This window comes from Psittacula echo (genome assembly GCF_963264785.1).
Source record: "Psittacula echo genome assembly, chromosome: 1".
Taxonomy (NCBI): Eukaryota; Metazoa; Chordata; class Aves; order Psittaciformes; family Psittacidae; genus Psittacula; species Psittacula echo.
Genome location: NC_137735.1, coordinates 1960311 through 1984149, shown reverse-complemented (window position 1 = coordinate 1984149; position 23839 = coordinate 1960311). Strand labels below are relative to the sequence as shown.

General features: G+C 55.1%; 1 protein-coding gene across 1 annotated transcript in view; it reads right to left on the bottom strand.

Moving 5' to 3' along the window:
• ADAM33 (ADAM metallopeptidase domain 33) overlaps nucleotides 1-23134 on the bottom strand; it is a gene marked incomplete at its 5' end in the record, with an annotated part of 31054 nt that extends 7920 nt beyond the window's left edge. The window contains 17 exons of the mRNA XM_080636039.1: nucleotides 987-1191; nucleotides 1677-1785; nucleotides 2718-2913; nucleotides 3203-3292; nucleotides 3621-3798; nucleotides 6048-6190; nucleotides 6860-6944; nucleotides 7057-7223; nucleotides 7994-8065; nucleotides 8170-8235; nucleotides 8613-8799; nucleotides 9124-9200; nucleotides 9857-9932; nucleotides 13125-13195; nucleotides 20235-20317; nucleotides 22838-22906; nucleotides 23014-23134. Of these exons, the coding sequence (XP_080492165.1) occupies nucleotides 987-1191; nucleotides 1677-1785; nucleotides 2718-2913; nucleotides 3203-3292; nucleotides 3621-3798; nucleotides 6048-6190; nucleotides 6860-6944; nucleotides 7057-7223; nucleotides 7994-8065; nucleotides 8170-8235; nucleotides 8613-8799; nucleotides 9124-9200; nucleotides 9857-9932; nucleotides 13125-13195; nucleotides 20235-20317; nucleotides 22838-22906; nucleotides 23014-23134 (1995 nt within the window). The remainder of the gene's footprint in view (nucleotides 1-986; nucleotides 1192-1676; nucleotides 1786-2717; nucleotides 2914-3202; nucleotides 3293-3620; nucleotides 3799-6047; nucleotides 6191-6859; nucleotides 6945-7056; nucleotides 7224-7993; nucleotides 8066-8169; nucleotides 8236-8612; nucleotides 8800-9123; nucleotides 9201-9856; nucleotides 9933-13124; nucleotides 13196-20234; nucleotides 20318-22837; nucleotides 22907-23013) is intronic.
• Between the last annotated feature and the right edge of the window lie 705 nt (nucleotides 23135-23839).

Genomic DNA, 23839 nt, shown 5'->3' with positions numbered 1-23839 from the left:
CTCACAGTAAAGAATTTCTTCCTTATATCCAGCCTGAACTTCCCCTGTTCCAGTTTGAACCCATCACCCCCTGTCCCATCGCTATAGTCTCCGATGAAGAGTCCCTCTCCAGCACCCAAAATGCAGGTTGGTTAAATCACACTGTGCCAAGTCAGTGCATTTCACTCCAACTTTCAGTACATCCCAGGAAACCTCTGCCATTCCCTCATCCAGGATGGCTCAGATGAGACCAGCCACCACCATTCCAACTCCTTCCCTTGACAATGCCTCTGGCAGCTTCTGGAGATGGCATTTCCCATCTGGCCCTAAAACGCAGGCACTTTCCAAGACAAAATGACACTGGATTTGAAACCCAGCCATCCTTTCTCATGAAAATGGTGACATTTTGGCTTTCCACCCCAAACCGGGGTGAAGATTTCACAATTAAAATGCCAAACAGCAAAGGGCACATCTGCATGGCCAATGTTGTCTGGCGCACATCCCTGCTACCATGATGCCTACCAGGCTGCTGCCCTTCCTCAGCTGAGCTGAGCCTTTGTAAAGTACTTGGAGATGTAGGGGTTGGAAAAGAGAGCAATGGTCAGTTAGCAGCATCTGTTTGGATCTCCCATCTTGATCCTTAACACTTCCTCAACACACATTCCCTAAGACTTCTCCTGGGAAACAATTTATTCACAGAAGGAATCCTCATCCATCAAGCCCTGGGGCATGCAGTTCTCGTTGGGGTCACTATTCTATGCATGAAATCAGCAAAGAAGCATGGAGGCCAGAGAGGAGAATATGGTGGCCTACACACGAGCATCTGGTGATGTGTAGAAATGCCCCGGTTGAGATGTCACCAGGGAGATGTCTCCAAGCATGGAGGAAACCACATCCCATGGACCAGCTGCAATGCAGGGAAGAGCCAATATCCACATTGGAGCGGGGATAACAGCCAAGGAGATGTTATTCTGTAGGAGAGCCAAGCCTTAGGAAGAGGTACTCACCATCCCATCTCCACATTTAGTCCCTGTCATCACCAGCCCGGGGTCAGAGAGGTCTTCCTCATCATCCTTCACAGTGTACATGTAGGTACCACGGCACTTCACCTCCCGCCCATTGAAGCGGATGGTGGTGTCGATGGACACAGTGTTGGTCCCCTGAGGCTTCTTAGCTGAGCTCTGGCACTGGATCTTGCCACACATGGCATCCCTAGGAGCAGGACACAGCGAGGTGAGGGCGGATGTGGGTACCAGCCACGTCACCCTCCCTGCCCCACCTGCCCCACTGCCTGCTGGCTCCTCTCCCTCTATGTCCATGCTAGGTTGTGATGAGAGATGCTCAGTGGGTTCAGAAAGGACTTCGATAAATCATGGACAGCACAGGGAAATGCTGGAGGGAACAGTCAGGGGGATCCCCCCAAGATCCCTGGTCAAACTGGGAATGCTGGAGAGCACATGGTCCCTAAACAGCATCCTAATGATGCTGGCTTTGATTTTCCCTTCAGGCCGGGCTGGGAGGTGATGTATGATGGGACAACCTCCCTGCAGGGATGGAGCCCAGGAAGGACCTGGTGGCTTCCTCAGGTCCAAAATGGAGCTGATGCCAGGAGGCTGAGGTAGGACCTTGCCAGTCCATTCATAGAGTGCAGAAGGAGGAGATGATGGGGCACCCATGGGTGCCAGCGCTGCACCCACCTCTTGTCACACTTCACATAGCGCCCTTGGCTGTCTTTGCCACAGTTGCCGTAGGTGTTGCCAGCCATGTTCACATCCTGGAAGCAGGCATCTGGGGCTGGCCAGGCACCTGCAGAGGGAGGAAAGGTCCATGCGGAATGAGGAAAGCAGCCAATACAGAGCAATACCAAAACTGGGAGCAACAGCTGGATGCTTATGGGGAAAACATCATGGAAAAGCCTCCTGGAGAGCTGCTGCTGCAGGTGCCAGGCCAAGAACAGCACAGGAGGGATGAAATCATAGACTCACAGAGTGGTTTGTGTTGGAAGGGACCTCAAAGCTCATCCTACCACAGGCAGGGACACCTTCCACTAGAGCAGGTTGCTCCAAGCCCCATCCAACCTGGCCTTGAACACTGCCAGGTCATATGGAGTATATGAGCTACGGACTGTATGTGGAGTGGGGGCTGTTTGCAGCTGTGTGCAGTCTGCAGGCACATAATGTGTGTGTATATACGTATCTATGAAGTGTGTAACAACCATACGAAGCATCCAGTCACGTGGAAGGTGTCTCTGCCCATGGCAGGGGGTTGGAACTGGACGATTTTAAGGTCCTTTCTAACCCAAACCATTCTATGATTCTGTGATTCTATGAACAGGTTATGAGCCACATCACCTCTGGGCCATACGCAGTATAAGGTCTGTAGTCTGTAGGCAATATGGGGGCCATATGCAGAATATGGGGTAACTAAAGCAAGGAGTCACAGTCTATGTAGGGTACAAGCTGCATGCACTGCTGAAGCCATAGGTAGTCTATGGGTTGCACTACTGCAGGGAGGTCACTTGCAGCATATGAAGTCGTGCACAGCATGGGGATCATGTGCAGCAGAGAATCCCAGAATCCCAGGCTGGTTTGGGTTGGAATGGACCCTAAAGCTCATCCAGCTCCAACCCCTGCCATGGGCAGGGACCCCTTCCACTGGAGCAGGTGGTTTAAAAGACCAAGTTCCTCTTGCTCCACAGCAGGGTGTCAGGAGGCAGGGCTGGGGCTGGTGGGACTCACCTGGTCCCCAGAGCTGGACACACTGCTGGTGGTGGGTCATGCACATGCCGTTGTTGCAGTAAGCCTCTCCATAGGCACAGGATGAGCCATCCAGCAGGTACACGTTGGCTGGGCAGTAGGGTGAGGCACCAGTGCAGTATTCAGGGAGGTCACAGGATCCTGCTGCATCCCTGCAGATTGTCCCAGCCACCTTCAGCTGCCATGGGAGGAGAGAGGAACATCAGCACTGAGCACGTCTTGGAACCATAAACTATCTATAATGTCCTCTGTGGGACTATATGGGGTTGTCAAGCTATATGGCCAATTTCCCAGGCTGGACCCAAGCCACAAAGCAGCCAGCAAAGACTCTCCTGCAGAGCCCTCCTTTGGCACCAGGGGTTTGTCCTTATGGACATGCAGTACATGAGTCCCAAGGGAATGGTGGTGACTGCATCTCCCTGCTCATCCCATGGGTGGTCATGGTGGGGACACGGTGCAGATCTTACCTTGCAGCTCTGGCAGCAGTCACCGTGGGCACACTGGGCCCCCTCCTTCAGTGTGCAGTTGTGAGCGTTGCAGCATGGGTTGGTGCACTCCTGTGTGGGGAGGAGAAGAAGACACCACCATGGTCAGTGATTCCATCCCATCCAATTGCTGCTCCCAATCCATCCTCCACCCACCACAGCATTGCTCTTCATCTGGGGAGACTGAGGCACAAGGAGGTGAGGAAGAACTGAGCACCTTAGGCAAAGTGAAGAAGAAAGCCAGGAGCAGTTAAATGGGTTTAGGAAGGGGGGACTGGGAAGAGCCCTTGGGATGGACCAGCAAACCCCTTTCCCTTGGAAATACATGGTCCATGTCCTGCTACCTTGAGCTGAGCTGCAAAAGCCTGTGCAGGAAGGCAACGCAAACCCAGCGCCGTACCTCCACCTCCCCGCAGTCACAGTCCTCTCCTTCCTCCAGAAAGCCATTGCCACATTTCCTTCCCACCACCAGGTCCTTGGTGTCGGGCAGGTTGAAGAGACACATCCCACCTCCCTTCTGGAAGTAGCTCTCCAGCTGCCTCTTGCTGCAGGAGCTGAACACGCGAGGGAAGGGGTGCCTGCAAGGGGATAGATGGGGGGACCAGGGCCAGGAGAAGGTAGAAAACCACAGTCAGAACTGGGAAATAAGGACATGGGCAAAGTGGCATGAACCCTTCCCAGAGCAGAACCCATCACCGTACATCGAGACCATGAACATCTCGCACCCAACTCACACAGCTGAGCACCAGAACAACAGAGGACACCACCAAACCCAAGCACCCTTTAGAAAGGGATGGGGTGGACAATCAGAGCTGCTCTACAGCAACCCCAGAGCATCAACCCTTCACAGCAAGAAACCTCTTGGAGATTGGAGACCCCATGGCCTGCACCTCAAAGCCCAGGGGCACCCATGCTTACAGGCTCTTGCTGGTGTAGGTAACACCCTTGTGCATTGGTCCCCTGCATACGGGACACCGCAGATCCCCCCATCCTAACCACAGAGCACATCTGCAGTGCTGAGCTGCTCAGGATGTCTGCTAAACGTGTGTGTCATCACTGATGGGAAATACCCATTTGGGGCTATTTAAGTACCTCTGAGGACGAGATGGACCAAAGCAGGTTAAAAAATCAAAGAAATATGGAAAAGGAACATAAATAAAAGCCTCAAATTAAATCATTCCCAAGGCTTGAACTAAAATCTGAGCCTACAGTATGCGAGGTCATTTCTCTCCCAACCCAACCGGCCTTTCCCATGTGGATCTGAAAAGGAACAGTGATTTTCTGGAGCTCTGAGCATGCTCCTTCTGTGACTTTACACAAGTTTGTGGCTTTCTTTGTGTGCTGTGCTAAGAGGAAGCAGAGAGTAAGGGCTGGGCACCTGCTTGAGAGCTGGTTTCATTTCCTCCTAACACTGAAAACAAGAGGTTTATTTCATATGGGACATCTCACTTCTGAGATGACACAAAGGGCTTCTTCTAAAGCTATATTTGAAGTCTAGGGGAAATCTCTTAAGCTCTAAGTCCAAGCAGGTTATGGGTGGGTGAGCAAAACACACCCACGGAGCTGGTACACGAATGTGCAAACAGGGACAGGTTGAAGACACAAATGCGTTTCCTGCCCTTGTGGGGGAAAACCAACTTATTTCAGCAGAAATAAGGAGGAAGAAATGACTCAGGGAGGATGTCAGCTCAGAAAGCTTTGTCTGGGGGTGAGCAAGGGCACGGCTCAGCTACAGCATCTGCTACTGCTTTGCACCGCTGCATCTGCATCCAGCTCCGTTGGGGGGGGGGGAGTCATTAATAAGGATATATATCATATATATCATAATCATATATCATATATATAATGTATAATATATAATGTATAATGTACAATGCATGATATATAATGTATAGTATATAATGTATAATGTAAAATGCATGATATATAATATATAATGTACAATGTATGATGTATAATGCATTATATATAATATATAATATATAATAAATATATAATGTGTAACATATAATACTGTGACTATATTTTTATATCTATAACTATATATAACTATATAATATATATAGTTACTATAATACATTTAGAATCATGAAACAAGTGCACAACTCCATTGCGCTGAAAAGCCAGTGCTTTTCCCCACCACAACCCATCCATGTAGAGACTAACCCCCATGCGGATGGTGCTGTGGTGTGACAGCTCTAAGGGCCAGGAGGACACAACCAGAGGACACCCTGAAACCATAGTTGGGGGGTTGACTGTTATTTATTAATGGGAAGAGCTGGTGGGTTCAAATAAACAGGAATAAATCACTGCTTTTCTGCAGGGAAAAATCTGGGATGAGTGGTGTCAGGAGCTGGAAAATCCAACAGGAGAAGAACTTTGGAAGGGAAAGTGGCACCATTCACTTGGATTTCATACAATTTGGGATGAAATAGAGGGCTGGAGGGGTTCAGTCTGGAGAAGAGCAGGTTCAGGGGGGACCTGATCGCTGCCTACAAGTGCCTGAGAGGAGGATGGAGGCAGGAGGGGCTGGGCTCTGCTCCCAAGGAACAAGGGATGGGACAAGAGGAACCGGCCTCAAGCTGCACCAGGGCAGGTTCAGATGGAGCTGAGGAACAATTCCTGCCCCAGAGGGTGCTCAGGCATTGGAACAGGCTGCCCAGGGCAGGGCTGCAGGCACCGTCCTGCAAGGGTTCACAGCCCGTGGAGATGAGGCCTCAGTGCCATGGGGCAGTGGTGGCCTTGGCAGTGCTGGGTAAGGGTTGGACTGGATGAGCTGAAAGGGCTTTTCCAAACTGGGTGATTCCATGATCCCATCCCCACTTACCCGGTGGCCGCTGCCATGACGCAGCCGCCTTGCTCCGGGGTGGCCTCCACGCAGCAGCCGGAGCTGTCGTGGCTCATGCCGAAGTTGTGGCCGATTTCATGGGCCATGGTGGCGGCCGCTCCGACGGGCTGCTCCGAGTGGTCCTGCACAGCGATGGAGAGGGGTCATCCCGCAGCAGGGAATGGGGTTGGGGTGATGGAGGGACCGCAGCATCCCTGGGATGGCAGCTGGATCCCATGGGAGGGACACACAGGGGGATGGAGGAGGATTCAGGGCAGAAGTGGGGCTTGGTCTCCTGAAAGTCCTGCATGGGACTGTTGGGAAGTTCCTTGGCTGTAGTCAACTACAGAGAACCTGGGGCCTTGGAAGGTGCATCCCAAAAACCAGATACCTCATTGCCCCACATCACCACCCTTCCCAGGGGCCACAGGTCACCAGGGCCACCATCACCCCATCAGGAGGAGCATAAGATGTATCTGGGGCAGAGATGACTCTACAAAACCATGGTGTACAAGCAGGGAACAAGCAGGGCTATTCAATATGAGGGCCAAAAGCAATACAGAAGATCCCAATGCTGCTGCTAGCTGCAAGCTAAGGGTGTACATGGGGCAAGAGACATTTAAACCAGCCCTTTCTCACTTGGCCAACATCTGAGAGGGTAAGGGGCTTAGCAGCATCATTGTTTGCTTTCAGGCTATATCTCAGGACCAACCCCAGATCCTGGTTCTCCAAGTGAAGAACTCCAGTAAGATGGAATGACAATGTGATCCCCCAGCTGGGACAAGCAGTGAAGACCCCCATGCCTCTCTTACCATGCTGACACCTCCGGAGTTATCCATGCTGCACATCCCCTCCAGTGGGGCCATGCCAATGGTTGTTCCCCTGAATGTCTTCCCCCTACATAGAAAGAAGAACAAAGGGACCATTAGCACCCCAGGGGTGGTTTGGAGACCCTGGTCCAAACTAGGAGCCCTCATCCTGATGTCCCCAGGTCCATAGGGATGCTCACGTCAGCAGCTGGGCATTGTCGTGCTTCTTGCGTGCCCTTAGCAACTTCTTCCACTGCAGGAAGGACCAGAGCGTGGCGTTGGCATCGCTGGTCACAGTGCACTGGTCGCGCTCCGTCCACACCTCCAGCCCGATCAGGGCCACCTTGATGTTCAGTGACCTGTAAAACTGCAGGGAGCGGACAGGGATGGAGGGGATGGGGAATAGCTGCGGGGTCTCCATGATTAAGACAGGCTGAGAACACTGGGGCTGTTCAGCCTGGAGAAGAGAAGCTGCATGGAGACCTCAGAGCAGCTTCCAGTGTCTGAAGGGGGCCTACAAGGATGCTGGGGAGGGACTCTTCATCAGGGACTGCAGTGACAGGACAAGGGGTAACGGGTTCAAACTGAAACAGGGGAAGTTTAGATTGGATCTAAGGAAGAAATTCTTTACTGAGAGGGTCGTGAGGCACTGGAATGGGTTGTCCAGAGAAGTGGTGAATGCTCCATCCCTGGCCCATTCCAAGCCAGGCTGGACAGAGCCTTGGGTGCCATGGTTTAGTGTGAGGTGTCCCTGCCCATGGCAGGGGGTTGGAACTGGATGATCTTAAGGTCCTTTCCAACCTTAACCTTTCTATGATTCTATGACTATTTCACCCCAGCTGGGTGACTTGGGGACAAGTTTGTCCCAATTCCACCTCCAAATCATGGTGGCACGATGCCATCCATCAGCTGACAACACCTACATGTGCCCCTCCTTGTGTCAAGGATGCTGGCATCGATCTCCATCACCACAGCAAGGCAAGAGCCATCACCCTGCCCACATCTGCCATCTAAACTCCTAGCCCCAGTGACACGGGGGCAGTCCCTGAGGCCACCACCAGGCTGGTGCTTTCACATGCACTGGGAATGATGGAGCTGGTCCCAGGGGAGCAGCAGGTCCTGCTCACTAACCATTACCTTGTCCACGTAGTTGGCGATCTCCACGATGCGCTGCTTGGTGTGGCCCAGGTTGAGGTGCTGGTTCCTGTACTGCAGAGAGATGGGGATGGGGAAGGGTCACCAGAGGAAGAGCAGGGAGGGAGGCAGAGGGGGAACTGCCATGGAATCACGTTTTTGCTCCCTACACCTCTCACCAGTGTGTGATCAGCAACGATGAAGAGCTCCATGTACTTCATGGTCCTCCAGGCATCTCTCTTGGCCTGCGAGACAGACAGTGATGCTCAGAGGACTGAAGAAGCAGGCAGCCCATGGCTCTGGGCATCTCAGGCTCCCCAGGCCCTGCAGAGCTGCTCAGGAAGGACAGCTGAGAGGGGAAACTGAGGCACAGGGAGACAAGGAAAAGCTGAGTGGCTACAGTGCAATTCCCAGTATCACCTCACGTCATGTCCCATACCACAGGACGCAGCACTGGTACCCAACCCATAAACCCTCCCTTTGAGGTTTCCTGCCCAGACTCACATAGGTCCCATCTGCCCAGATACCAGGGTGATGGGCACCCCACCACAGACATTTATCGGGGTGCAGACAGCCCCATTCCCATCCCTCCCATGAGCAAAGGACTCCGGGATGGATTTACCCGGCGAGGCACAGGCTGGAAGAGCTGAGCAATGTCAGCAATGGTGCTCCCAAGGTCATCACCATGGCCACAGGTCCCACCTCGGATGGGCAAGTGCTCTGCTCGGTGGATGACGTGGTGGCTTGGTTTGGGGGTCCCCAAGGGTTTCAGGTAGTAGCTGGTGTTGCTGCTCAGCACTATGAGGCCCCTGCAATGGAGAACAGCCCTTGAGGACTCCTGTGGAGCTTTCAGTCTGGTTCATCAGCCCCTGATGAGGACCCATGAACTCATTGCAGCTTGGTCTATACATGGGGTAGGGGCAGAGACAAGAGATGGGTGTCTCTTGGACACCTCAAGGATGGCAGAAAAGGAGCAATGGAAAAACCAGCCCTGTGAAGCAGCTAAAGCTGTGTTTGCAGGACTGTAGGTGTTGCTTGGGGGTACCCGAGGAGGTCCCTGAAGAACAGAAGGGGAAGCCGGATCCATCCACCCCTAATAGCCCCATAAGCCCCTCACATGCATGTTTCCATACCGTATTCCTGAGCAGGTACTGAGGACAACCCAGGAGCCGCTGTAGCCCCGGACGTGCCCGTGGTAGTAGCAGTGGTCCTGGAGAGATCATGGAATCACAGAGTGGTTGGGTTGGAAGGGACCTTAAAGCTCATGAGTTCCAAAGCCCCTCTCCAGCTTTCCTGCAGCCCCTTTAGGCACTGGAGCTGCTCTAAGGTCTCCCCTTCAGGAGCCTTCTCTTGTCCAGGCTGCCCCAGCCCAGCTCTCTCAGCCTGGCTCCAGAGCAGAGCTGCTCCAGCCCTCGCAGCAGCTCCATGGCCTCCTCTGGCCTCGCTCCAGCAGCTCCACGTCCCTCTTGTGATGGAGACCTCCTTTAGAAACCACCACACAGGGCTGGGCAGTAACTAACCCATGTGCTCATCCCGTTTCACCTTCCCACGCAAGCCGTGTCCCTCTGCACTACGGAACAGGAGGGATGGAGCTGGGAAGCCACCGGCTCAATCGGTTCAGCCCAGGACACAGACACCCATGCCTGGGTGACAAACGACCAGTGGGGAACGTCGGGAAAAGCCGGCGCTGCCTGTGTTTATTTGCCCTGTACCACAGCCAAGAGCTACAGGAGCCACGTGTTGCTGTGCTCCTCCTGCACCAGTGATGCTGCCAGTGAAAACACCCCCCCGGACCAGTGGGGTTCTGGCTCCGTCACAAGGGACCCCAAAACAGGAGGCGAGCTTTGCCCATGCCCCAGCACCCACCGTGTGATTTGGGGACACTGTCACGGGCTGCCCATCCATGGTGTAGTGAGTCTCGGTATAGCCCGGAGCCAGAAGCCTGTGGAGAGAACAGCAGGGTTAGGACCCTTGAGGTGGTCTGGGTGTCCCAGCATAGGAACACACCGAGTCCCTATGCTTGAACCCAGGCGACCATCAGTGGTGCTGAGCCATCCGCATGGCTCCCCTTCACAGACCCCATGGAAGAGCTGGCAACACGGCGGCCATCACCATTGTGTCAGGGCTGGCTTCCAACCAGTGGTCGCCCATGGCCAGTGGGGACATGAATCACAGTACGACATCCCCCTTTGCATCTCAAAGCGGCTGCCCACTGGTTTGGGGTCCTGCTGCTCTGGGATGGGGACCTGCATTGAGGTCCAGCTGCTCACCCATCCCCTACCAGAGGGCTCAAGGATGTTCAAAGCCCATGTAGATGAGGCCCTCAATGCCATGGGTTAGTGATGGACTTGGCAGTGCTGGGGTAAAGGTTGGACTTGATGAGCTTAAAGGTCGTTTCTAACATGGTCGATTCTATGGTTCTATGGTGGAGTCACCCCTGAGGATTAGCTCAGGCAAGGGGACAGCTTCCCATAGGGACCAAACCCCCTTGGGAATACCAAAGTCCCCATGGGAAGCATCCTTCTGGGAGAAGAAGGGATCAACCCCGTGCTCAGAGTCCAGCTGGGGATGTGGAAGGTTTGGGGTCCCCAACGCCCCCCCTAGCCCCGGTCACGTCACTTCACCTCCCTGACAGCACAGGAGGGTGATGTTCCTGAGACAACACCCAGCAACAGGCACAGGGTCCCCATGTGTCCCAGCTGCCGCATCCCACCCAGGCTGGTCCCCAGCGCCCGGGACACAGCCGCATCCCACGCTGATGGAGTGCTTCCTGCCACAGGGAAGAGCAGGAGCTGAGCTCACAGCCAAGGAGTGCCAGGGGCTGGGGAGCAGACAGGGGATTCGGGGTGAAATGATCCTATGGGAGGTGGGAGAGGAAGGAGAGAAGAGAGAGAAGAAAAGAGAAAAGATAGAAGAAAGAAGGGGGGGGGGGGGGGAAGCAAAAAAGGACAAAAAGGGAAAAAATAGAACAAAGGAGAAAAAAGAGAAAAAAAGAGAAAAAGAGAGAAAAAGAGAGAAAAAGAGAGAAAAAGAGAGAAAAAGAGAGAAAAAGAGGGAAAGAAGAGAGGAAAAAAGAGAAGAAAAAGGAAAAAAGAGAGGAAAAAGGAAAAAAGAGAGGAAAAAAGAGAAAAGAGAGGAAAGAGAAAAGAGAAAAAAGAAAGAAGAAAAAGAGAGGACAAAAAGAAAAAAGAGAAAAGACAGACGAGAGAAGGGGGAAAAAAAGGAAAAAAAGGGACAAAAATGGAAAAAAAAAAGGAGAAAAAAGAAAAGGAGAAAAATAGAAAAAGAAAAAAGAAAAAGAGGAAAAGAGAAAAGGAAAAAAGAAAAAAGAGAAAGAAGAAATAGAAAAAGAGGGGAAAAGGAGGAAAAAGAGAAAAAAGAGAAAAAGAGGGGGAAAAAGAGAAAAAAGAAAAACTGGAAAAAAGAAAGAAAAAAGGGAAAAAAAGATAAAAGCAGAAAAGGAAAAAAGAGAAAATAGAAAGAAGAGAAAAAAAGAGAAAAAGAGGGAAAAAAAGAGAGGAAAAAAGACAAAAAAGGAGGAAAAAGAGAAAAAAGAAAAAACGGGGAAAAAGAAAAACGGAAAAAAAATATAAAAGAGAGGAAAACAAGGAAAAGAGGATGCTGGGGGTTTCCACACCCCCTGAATCCACGCACCCTTGCCCAGATGCCGGGGGGATGGGCTCCCGCCATGAGCTTGCAGCCACCGTGGGGCTGGCCAGGTCCCCATGGGCAGCACTCGGCGCAGGCAGGGTCTCAGCCACCCAGAGCAGGACAGAGCGGGGCTGTGCCTGCCCCTGCCCTCCATCCCTGGGCTTTGGCCCCGTCCCAGAGGCTTTCTTCTGCAGCAGAAGCAAACAAACCCAGAATAACCCCTTCCGCCTCTGGGTGCCTGCTCCGCAGCCAGCCCGGCCCCTGGAATGCCGCTGTGGGAACGGTCCTGGCTCCCCAGCCCGACTGGGAGCGGGTGCGCGGCACCAGGAACTCCATTTACAGCCCAGGAAGGAGACGGGAGCTCAGGCGGGTTCCTGGAAAGGGATCCATGGGCAGCCGGGCAGGACAAGCGTCCGGTGAGTGCAGGGCACATGGGCAGGAAGGGGACAAGAATGGGGATGGGTTGGTTGAGGGCAATGGAGAGGACAAAGCCTCCATTCTATGCCTGAGGAATGGGGGACATGGGAAGGTTGAGCTGATCCCATAAATAGGGACACAGCAAGGCACATCCATGGGCACAGCGAGTCCCAGCATGGCTCAGATCATTGGGATATCCTCTCCAGGGCAGACCAAAAGCCAGGAGACCCAAGGAACAAAGGGCAAGATGTGTCATCTTCTCCAGTACAAGGAAGGAGGAAAAACGCCACCAGGATGGTTTTGGAGGCCAACAATGTCTCTTAGTACCAGAAGAAAGAAGACTTAAGGTCTAACTAAGACCCTTCATCAGGGACTGCAGTGACAGGACAAGGGGTAACGGGTTCAAACTGAAACAGGGGAAGTTTAGATTGGATCTAAGGAAGAAATTCTTTACTGTGAGGGTGGTGAGGCACTGGAATGGGTTGCCCAGGGAGGTTGTGAATGCTCCATCCCTGGCAGTGTTCAAGGCCAGGTTGGACAGAGCCTTGGGTGACATGGTTTAGTGTGAGGTGTCCCTGCCCATGGCAGGGGGTTGGAACTGGATGATCTTAAGGTCCTTTCCAATCCTAACTATTCTATGATTCTATGATTCTAACATGGCCCCACTGGCCCATGAACTACCAGGGATAAGGTAGACCTGGCAGCTGGCACAAGACAGCAGTTCAGGTGGCCAAGGCTGTACTGGTCTCCCCAGTAGACACAGCCAATGTTGGTGTCTTGGGTGCTGTGGGCTACCCTGGGTACCATTATGGATTGCCTTGGGTACCATGGATAACATGGAAGCTCTTAGGTGACATGTTTTGGGTGCCATAGACTGTGTCTTGCAGTGGAAAAAGGAGCAGTGGAAAAAGGAGCATTTCAGCCCAAACAGCCCTATCTGCTGCAGCAGGCAGGAAGCCACATTGGGGTTGTCCCTTCCACTATGGAAAAGAGGCCAGGATACAACCACTCCATGCAGGACTATGCCAGGGACACCCGACACCCCTTCCCCAGCCCCGACACTTACTGGTTCCTCTCCAGCACCAGGATGAGCTCTTTGCCCTCAGCCTTCACGGCCACCTTTGCCCGGGTAGGCACCTATGAAAGAAGCAAAGGAGGGATGGGATTAGGAAAGGCAGAGCCTGGGATGCAGCCATCTCAGTGCTTACCCATCCCACTGCCTGCCTTGTTATTGTAGGACCTACTGCTCTATTAGCAACACAGAGAGCAGTGGGTGCAATGGATTAGAATGGTGCAATAGAATCCTAGACTGGTTTGAGTTGCAAAGGACCTTAAGATCACCCAGCTCCAACCCCTTGCCATGGGCAGGGACACCTTCCACTAGAGCAGGTGGCTCCTGGGAAAAGCAGGAGCTGGTTTTCCAGTTGGGAAAATGCAGTGGGAGCTGCGAGCCACAAAGCATCAGTGGGGACACAGGGATCAGGAGGTTCCCAAGCATCCTCAGCCACTCTGCAGGGGACAACCCACACTGATCCACGTCAACTCTCACCTCCCCAGAGCTCAGGCCCCTCGACTTGAGATGATAATGGATCATAGTGCACACTGGGCTGTTCCCACTGGACACTGTCTCCTCTGCACATCCCTGTCCCCAGCACCCTCCTCTGGTCCCCAGCTCAGGGCTCCTTCCTGCCTCTTCCCTGTGGATCTGCTCCACGTACTCCATATCCTGCCTCAAGCCTATGGAAGGTGAGAAATAAACCTTCCTGCTTGATTTCCCCATGAATTCCCAGCCTGGTAGGGGGTAAAAGAGGATTCACACTGAGATTCACCCTGCAAGGATGGGGGTGAGACAGCAAATCCCAACTCTGCTGGCAGCTAAACCCATCAAAGGCAACGAGAGAGAACTGATGTGGGGCTATTGACAAGGGCCTATAGGGCCAGGCCAAGGGGAATGGCTTGAACCTGCCAGAGGGGAGACTGAGCTGAGCTCTTAGGCAGAAGCTCTTCCCTGTGAGGGTGCTGAGGCGCTGGCCCAGGGTGCCCAGAGAAGCTGTGGCTGCCCCATCCCTGGCAGTGTTCAAGGCCAGGTTGGACACAGGGGCTTGGAGCAAGCTGCTCCAGTGGAAGGGGTCCCTGCCCGTGGCAGGGGTTGGAGCTGGAGGAGCTTTAAGGTCCCTTCCAATGCAAACCATTCCATGATTCTATGTGGGATACAGGTTGGGAGCATCACACGAGCATCCTGAGCAGGGTCTCTGCATGCTCCATCCCACCAGAGATCCTGAGCCAGTGGAAAGAGCCTCATCCCTGCAGAAGCAGGTCCCTGGGGGGGCTCAGCCCCTCCCGTGCACCCTTGTGGGGGTATGGATATAACCAGCAACCACCCAGGCACGGGAACCGCACCGCTATGAACAGCAGGGGCACTGGGAGGAAACGGTTGACTCAGCTTCCCCAGGATGCTGGTGGTTTTACTCACTCCCTCGCTTTGGAGGGTGTTAAATAGGAGCCTAAAGCAGGGATCCACACCAGCACGGCCGCCTGCACGTGACAGGATGGGCTGGAGCCCAAGAGCCCTCCTACGATGTCCCCATGTCCCTTCCCCACCTCCAGGACACTACGGCATCACCCTGCCTCCTGTTCATGGCCCAGCCGGCGTGGCTGGCTCCATCTCCCTCCCTTGATCCCTCCCCATCCATGAAGGATGCAGGGAGCTGCCAGCCCTCAGCCCTGTGCTCCGTATCCATTGCAGGGCCCTGGCTGTGAGCTGGTGAGGTTTTCCCAGCTCCAGAGGGAAAAGGCAGAGGAAGGAGCTGCCTCCACAAGGCTCTGGCTTCGGCTGCTCGGAACATCACAGGGTTCTGCAGGAATGCAGCAGGGTGGGGGTAAAGTTGGGTGATTCCCAGCTTGGGCTACTCCAGAGGTCAAATCCTGCTGCCCCTGCTCATCCCTATGGAGATGGAAGGCAAGGCTTTGCAACCCAGTCCTCATCCCCATGGGTACTGGGGAGACGGGGGACCTCCAGCCTGGCAGCCCCAGGGCCACCCTCCTGGGGACCATCACGCTTATAAAGGGCAGCATCACTGGATGGAGGATCTTGGGGTGTAGAGCACCCGGGTACCACCACTGCTGCACCCTAGGACATGGGGTTTACGCTCCCAGGATGGATCCTCCTCCACATCCCCCCCAAACTGAGCTCTAGACATGGATGCACCCCATTAAGCAGCTCAAATTGACCATGGGGATGGCAGCCCCAGTCCTGGATCCCAGCCAGGGGCCCTGTGTGCTGAGGGAGGCGCTGGCTCCCTCCTGCAGCCATGGTGGGAACGGGCTGTATTTTTAGAACATGATCTTATCCAAACATCCCTCCGTGGCCAAACATGGTCTGGGCCATGGGATGCTTTTCCTGCCGATTCCCTTCTTTCCCCCCCTCTTGCCCCCCCTTTCTTCAGGCCTCTCGCTCCCCTCTCTGATCTCCCTAACACCAGCGCCCCGCAGCCCATCTCCTCCTCCTCCTCCTCCTCCCCAATCCCAGCCGGCTCCTTCCCGGGTTTGAATTCCCCAGCAATTACTCCCTGCCTCGACTTCAGGGCCTTTACTGGCAAAATGCTCTTTCCCAGCTGCTGTCTTAAAGGGATACGTGTGTGTAGGGGGTTATCCCGGCATTCCCAGCTCTCTGTGCAAGCACCGTCCCATATTCCAAGCTGCCAAAGGCTGGAAAACAAACTGCTTCTAATGGGGTCTGTGTTGAACTCCATTCGTGTTCAATGAAGTTTTCCCTCTTCTCTGTGCCTCAGTTTCCCCTGAGAGCACATGGAGAGGTGGTGGGGACCATGAATAGCAGGAAAAAGAGGGAGAAGGAGGATGCACGAATCACTCGTGCCAGGAGGGAGTCAAACAGCCCCACTTTAAGGCCAGGAAAGGCCATTGCATGAGTTAAACACTGGTAATTTTGCCTTAAGCATCACTGGTGGGTACTTGGGTCCCCAAGAGCTGCTGGCCAAGAGGCTGTGCATCAGGAATAAGCAGGGATCAGCACTTTCCTGGGCTCCAGCATCATTCTGGGCTCCAGCATCACCCCAAGCTCCATCACCATCCCAAGCTCCATCACCATCCCAAGCTCCATCACCTTCCCAAGCTCCATCACCTTCCCAAGCTCCATCACCTTCCCAAGCTCCATCACCTTCCCAAGCTCCATCACCATCCCAAGCTTCATCACCTTCCCAAGCTCCATCACCATCCCAAGCTCCATCACCTTCCCAAGCTCCATCACCATCCCAAGCTCCATCACCATCCCAAGCTCCATCACCATCCCAAGCTCCATCACCTTCCCAAGCTCCATCACCTTCCCAAGCTCCATCACCTTCCCAAGCTCCATCACCATCCCAAGCTCCATCACCTTCCCAAGCTCCATCACCTTCCTCAGCTTCAGCATCATCCCAGGTTCCCCCATCATCCTGGGCTCCAGCACCTTCCTCTCCCACCCAAACACCACTTTCTTTCTCCAGCAGCCCCAAAGGGATGCACTGGTCCCCACTATCAGCTGCAGGGAACCAAAGCTCAGCCTTGGTTGGATGTGGAAGTGATGACCCCTCTCCAGAGCACCCCAGCAAAGCCCAGTCCCACCGGCGGCTGGAATACAGCTGGGATGAATGGGCCCTGGCCTTGACCCAGCCTGAAGCAGCCCAGAGACTCATTGGGCTGAGCCTGAGTCTGTTTTCCTGCTTCAATGCACTGATCACACAAACCACAGCGATGTTTGCAGAGCCGAGGCCAAGGGGTTGTGCTGCTCTTCAAGTGGGAAATGATCTCTGCTTCCCAAAGAGAAATGATCTCTGCTTCCCTCCTCCATCCTTGCTGGAAAGCTCCCATCGCCCTGCAGCCCCCAGGAGCGGGCTCAGGGAGCACTGAGCTCCTTGGGACATCACGAGTTAAGCCAAAAGCCACGTTCAAATCACAGCCTGGCCATCTGCTCGGTCCCATAAGCCCTCATTTCCTAAGTAAGCCCATGCAGGCCTGGGTGTAAAGAGGAAGACGGGGTCTGGAGTTACCAGGAGATGCTCCCCAGAGGATTTGGAGATGGGTTTTGCAGCTGGAGCGTCAATGGATGAGCCAGGTCCTCCCCAGGCAGCTGGATCTGAGCGGCACAGTTAGGGTTGGAAGAACAAGGTTGGATGAGGCTTGCTCCAGTGGAAGGTGTCCCTGCCCATGGCAGGGGTTGGAGCTGGATGAGCTTTAAGGTCCCTCCAATACAAACCAGTCTTCGATTCTATGATGCTGTAACACAGCTTGTACCGAACGCACACCGGGATCGGGATCCAGGAGCTCAAGGACAGGCCTCTGGCTCCAGCTGCTCACTGGAAAAGCATCCCAGGAGCAGCCAGCTCCACGGGAGCCGGGGGAACGGAGGGCAGAGGCAGGAATTCGGTTGTTTCAAAGCCAACTTGGCTCAGGGACCACATCAGGCTTTGCTCAGCGCTGCCACACCTTGCAAGGGGAAAAGGGCTTCCCTGCAGGAAACAGATGGCAGCAGAACGTGTCCTCGGCACCTGCAGCCCACCCAAACCATGGGCGTCCTCTCCTCCCTTCCTCCTCCGGAGCTGGGCTGGGATCCCACATGTGTGTGATGCTCCCCAGGGGTTATTTATCATGGAACCACACGATCCCAGAGTGGTTTGGGTTGGAAGGGACCTTAAAGCTCGTCCAGCTCCAACCCCTGCTATGGGCAGGGACAGGCAGGCTGGTGAGTCCCAAAGGACCTCTGTGCTTTAAGGCTGGATAGTGGCAGGACACCTAAGCTAAGGTGCTGGGCACAACCTCCATGCCCACCTCTGAAGGGGTGGAAAAGCCCATGGTCAGCGCTCCACATCCTTCACTTGGCATCCCAAGCCAGGGAAGGAGCAGGAGGAGGATGCAGGGGGGCAGGATCCCACTCCAAGCCAGCAGCAAGGAGGGAGCTGTTTGCAATCAGGGTCCCCACGACCTCCTCCGTGGCCTCTCCCAAATCACTTCCATGTGTGCTGGGAGCCAAGGAGCCCGCAGGGAGCTCAGCCCCAAACAATAGGAGAGAGGAGGGTGTCGAGGGGGGAGGCAGCGCCGTGCCAGCCCGCACACAATGGGACCGCAAGGCCACCACCACCATCCTCCTCCTCGTCCCATTGGGAGGAAGGAAAGGAGGCACAGCGATGTCCCCATGGACCATGGCATGGGCCAGCACGCAGCATCCCACCTGCAGGGAAGGGATGAAGGAGCATCGGGGCTGTCACAAGCCATCATTCCATGCACTGGGATGCTGTCTCCTGGCAGAGTCCCACCCGGGAAGCCCAGCCTGCATTGCTGACAGCAACCACACAGCCCTGTTCATTTCCAGGATCTTTGCTGGAGAGCAGGAGGAGACACGGTGGGGATGGGGTGGATTAAATAGATCCTAAAGATACACCCAGCAGCAGCACAAGGACAGAATGGGCCGGGCTGGGGCTCTGTCCACAAGCAGGGAGCACACTCATCCCCTACCCCATCCTTTGGTTGCCACCACCCTGCCTACTTGAAGCTCCCCCTCCTGCGACCACCCTTCCCCTCCCCTCCTTTCCCCTGCTACAAGGAACAGGAGCCTCCTTGTTCCAGGCTGCTGGAGCCAGGGGATGCAGAGCAGACGCCAGGAAATGCTCCGGGTCCTGCCCAGCCATCCCGGCCCAGGATTCCCAGGGTGATTCCCGAAATGCCCATGGTCTGCACCCACCCGGCACCATTTGGACCCTGGGAGTATAAATACACCTCCTGCTGCTGTGTGCTCCCCATCCCAAGTGCCTTCCAACCCACATATACACCAACGTGGGGCCGCTAGAAGGGAGGGGACATGGCTGAAGGCTGAGCACAGCATCCCCAATGGGATGGGCTATGTCAGCTACCAGAGAAGGGCCATTCCCAGCAGCGCTCCTGATTCCACTGGGAATAGGCATTGTCCAGCCCCTCAAAGGAGGCAGGGCAGTGCAAAGCCCCTCTCTGCTTCACTGCTGCATTGCTCACTTTGCCTTTGGTATCTGCTGCCCGGCGCAAGGAGGTCCCACTTGGAGGTATCTCAGGTGGCTTCATTGCTCCATGCAGATGCCACCAGAGAAGGTCATTTCCCAGCACTGGGTATTCCCAGCAGTGAATCTGCTCAGCCCCAACACAAAGCAGGATCCTGCGAGCACCCCATTGGTGCTCATTGTGCTGGGAAGTGATTGGGTCCATCCCAAAGGAGACCACAGCCCCCAGCACCTCCTTGCTGCGGGGTACAGGGATCAGCGGCAATGGGCAGCTGTGGAGCTGGTGGACCCAGAGCCAAGCACCAAACCCAGACCAGGGGTACCAGAGCATCTCTGAAGGGAGATGTGGATGTGGTGAGGTGGTGGGGAAGGTGACAGCCAGCAGAGACATCCTGGGAAGAGATGGCACCTCATTCCCACAGCCTGCACCCAGCTTCTCGCAGTATTCCCAAGGACATCACACATAAATCCTGCAGCACTTACCCTTTAGCTAATGCTGTTGGTCCATCCACCCTGGCCAAGCTGTCAGTCTGACAAATTACCTCCATCTCCTCCCTCCAGACCTCCCAGCTCCTTTCTGCCCCCCCTTGCAGATCTCACCCATCCTCCCTCCTGCCCAGTGGTCACGACCACATCTAATTGGATCCTGCCAACACACCATGGAATCCCAGCCTGGTTTGTGTTGGAAGGGACCTTAAAGCTCATCCAGCTCCAACCCCTGCCACGGGCAGGGACCCCTTCCACTGGAGCAGCTTGCTCCAAGCCCCTGTGTCCAACCTGGCCTTGAACACTGCCAGGGATGGGGCAGCCACAGCTTCTCTGGGCACCCTGGGCCAGCGCCTCAGCACCCTCACAGGGAAGAGCTTCTGCCTAAGAGCTCAGCTCAGTCTCCCCTCTGGCAGGTTAAAGCCATTCCCCTTGGCCTGGCCCTACAGGCCCTTGTCCCAAGCCCCTCTCCAGCTTTCCTGCAGCCCCTTTAGGCACTGGAGCTGCTCTAAGGTCTCCCCTTCAGGAGCCTTCTCTTCTCCAGGCTGAACCACCCCAACATCCTGCTCATGCAAACCCAACCCCTCCATTTGAGTCCCACCATGCAGACCTCCATGCCCAGGACCCATCTGCACAGGGCAGTGCAGAGGAACCATCTCTGCTCTTACCTTCTCACCCAGGCTGACGGCTCGTCTGGCCCGGCCCCTGAGGAGCCAGTGTGGGGTGACCCGCTCCCCATGGGGTGGTGGCCCTGGGAAGGAGAAGACCTGGTGAGCACATGCACAGACCATGCCAGACCCTGAGAGCAGGAGCTGCTCCATAGACACCTCAAGGAAGGGGGTTAAGGAACAGAGCCGAGGACTCTGGCCAACCACCAGTGCCACTTCTTAGGTGTTCCTGGGGCACGGACACCAGGTTGAAGCCAAAGCATCACCCTCTCCCCGCGCCAGCATCCTCATTGCTGGCCCATCCTTGCTCCTGGAAGCCCTCAGGAGCATTTCTGCCCACCCAGATCCCAAAACAGTGACCCAAATGCCCCTAAACCCTGAGAAGCAGCCAGCACGTGGAGAGCATCCCCTTTGCCACCACCAAGCAATGGAGGCAAACCGCACCAAGCACCGCAGAGCAAAGGCAGGGTGGCAGCGCATCCCCCCCCTGCTCCATCGCTCCCAAATCACACAAAAGCTTCTATATTTCAGCTCTTTTTCTTCATGCTTTCACACCATTGATCATCATCATTTACGGGGTGAGAAAGCACAGTTTGACCCCCCAGAACTCAAGCCATCATCTTCCCAACCAGTGCTGGGCTCAGGCAGCGAGCTGAAGAGCTCAAATATCTGCAGCACATCATGGGTTTGGCTTGAGCCATCCCAGCTCCCCCGGGCAGAGCAGAACAAGCAATTCCTTGGCTCCATCAAACACAGACAGGCTTTCTAAGAGGGTTTTTTTCTTTCCTAAACAATGCGGCTGTATTGGATTGCAGCAGAGAGAGCAGCTACCGAGGGCTTAAGGCTGGACAACAACAGAAACAGAAGTGATGCTGCAGGGAGATGAGGTCTAGCAAAACCGTCGCGGGCTGGACCCTTGAGCCAAGTCAAATGTTGTCAGTGGACACTTGGATCAAATCCTCTTCCCCAGCAAAGGGTGAAGCTATTTACTAAGGGAGTGGAATAACAGGGTTTAGGGCTTCATCATTTTATGTACTTGTTTTCATTCCCTGTGCAATGATCCGGGGGGATTTGGCTTAACCATAGAATCCCAGCCTGGTTTGTGTTGGAAGGGACCTTAAAGCTCCTCCAGCTCCAACCCCTGCCATGGGCAGGGACCCCTTCCACTGGAGCAGCTTGCTCCAAGCCCCTGTGTCCAACCTGGCCTTGAACACTGCCAGGGATGGGGCAGCCACAGCTTCTCTGGGCACCCTGTGCCAGCGCCTCAGCACCCTCACAGGGAAGAGCTTCTGCCTAAGAGCTCATCTCAGTCTCCCCTCTGGCAGGTTCAAGCCATTCCCCTTGGCCTGTCCCCACAGGCCCTTGTCCCAAGACCCTCTCCAGGTTCCTTGTAGCCCCTTTAGGCACTGGAATATGCTTGGATTTGAAAGGCAGGAATTGCAGGCTGGGAATTGCAGATGGAGTGTTTAACGTGACCGAGGTACCCTGCGACGCGCCGGCCGCTATCGCACAGTGGCATTTAATCAGCTTTCCTTATATACAGCATGCAATCAGATTCCAGGAATAACTGCAGATAAGGAGGTGGCACCATCCCAGGTCCCTTCTCCCGACAGCAGGCACAAGGGGCCTTCAACCCCCCGGCCACAGCCACCCTCGTTTACTGATGGGGAAACTGAGGCACGGCTGCGATGTGACTTGTGCTCAGCTCCGGTGGGATTTGCTGCCTTCCCATTACACAAAAAAAAAGGGGGGGGGGGGGGAGAGAGAAATCCCAAGTCCTATTTTTCCTGCTGCAGATCCCATCGCTCTCCCACGCTGTCCAGGGAGAGGATGGGACACGAGTTCTGCAGGAATTACTGGGCTGGGCTTTGAGCCATGTCCTAAAATCCTCTTGGTTCTTATATTTCCTTGCTGGTTTGGATGGAGCTTTTTGCTGGGAATCAAAGATACTCGGAGCATGGGATAAGGCCTTAACAATCTAAGTCAAACAAACCCAGACATGAAGCAGAGGGGGTCTCCCACCACCCCCCTGTCTTGTATTTCCTGGAAAACACTCCTTCCCAGCCCTTTCTGTGTCGGGAACAGCGTTGCTTTGGCGCTTGGGATGTTTGCACTGTTGCGTTCGGAGGATGCCGGAGCCTCAAGAAGCGGGCACCATTCCCATCCGTTCCTCCTCTCTGCTTTATCCAAACAGACCCTGGCTCCCACCACCCTCCCCGCTCCTTTCCCTGCTCGCAGGGGTCTATCCTGGAGTTGCTGGAAAACTGAGCAGGGAACACAGGAAAGCTCGGAAGTGCAAAACAACCATCATGAAAAGGGTGCTTTGCGTGGAGAAGCATCAGCCCCAGCTTCGTGGTGGGGCTGCGGATGAAATTAGGGATGGAGAAGAGAGGATACAAGGGGATAATCCCAACCTGGCACTCCCCCAGCGATAGGAACATCAGGGGTTAGTGCTGTTAGTTCCTCAACAGCACAAAAAGCCATGTTTCGCCCCAAAACACACATCAGCAACACAAACACCACCAGAGCCTTCCAAAGTGCCACTGTCCGCAATCAGATCTATAGCGGGGGCCGCTCGGGATGGGGACATGGGGGGTCCCCACCTTCCGGGGGCGAGGAGCCGATCCCAGCCCTCCCATCCCGACCGGACCATATAGAGTCAAAGCGCAGCGCTGGAACGGGATGGGGCAGCGAAGAGAGGATTTAGGGGGCACAATGAAGCCAAAGGAACACCCCCCTCTCATCAGCTCCATATCCATGCACCCCCCCATGCCCTTACCTGCGGGTCCCGCGGCCCCCGCTGGGGCGAGCAGCAGCACCGGTAGCACCAATAACGCCAGGACGGAGCCGGGGCTCCCCAAAACCTTGTCCCCGCGGCGGGGGGCGCCGGGCCCGGCCATGCCGCTGCCCGCGGCCGTCACCGTGGCGCCCGCCGCCCGCCCCGGGCCGGAGCCCCCGTGCCCGAGCGGCGGCTGGAGGCTGCTGGGGCGGGCGGCGGAGGGAGGGAGGGCGGGAGGGAGGGGGCCGGCATTGTTCGCCGTTATTTATTGCTGCGGTTCTTGGCCCAGCCCGGCCGCGTAATGAGAACCAGAGCGGAGGCGAGAGCGGGTCCCGGGCTCCCCCCGCTCGCATCCCGGCGGGACACGAGGGGTACGAGGGATGGGGAAGCGAGGAAAAGGGGTTTGGGAACCCACATCCGCCAAGCCGGCAAGGGAAGAGGGGCAGGGAGGCGGCCGTGAGCATCGGGGCACGGCGGGGCTGGGGTTAATGTTCGTGTGATTCATGCTTCAGGGGTACCAAAGAGGAGGGAGGCTCGGCTCAGCGAGGGGGGGCTGCGGTGCTGCCATGTACAGACACATGGACACACAGGGACATGGGGACACATGGACACGTGGAGATACAGACACGTAGACATACACAGGGACGTGGACACACAGAGTCAGAGTCACAGGGACACAGATAGGAGCACAGCACAGAGACGCAGGGACATGGGGACACACAGACATGAGGATACAGAGACACAGTCACACAGGGACACGCAAACAGACACAGGGACACACACGAACATACAGAGACATGGGTGCACACAGATGCACATGGGGTCA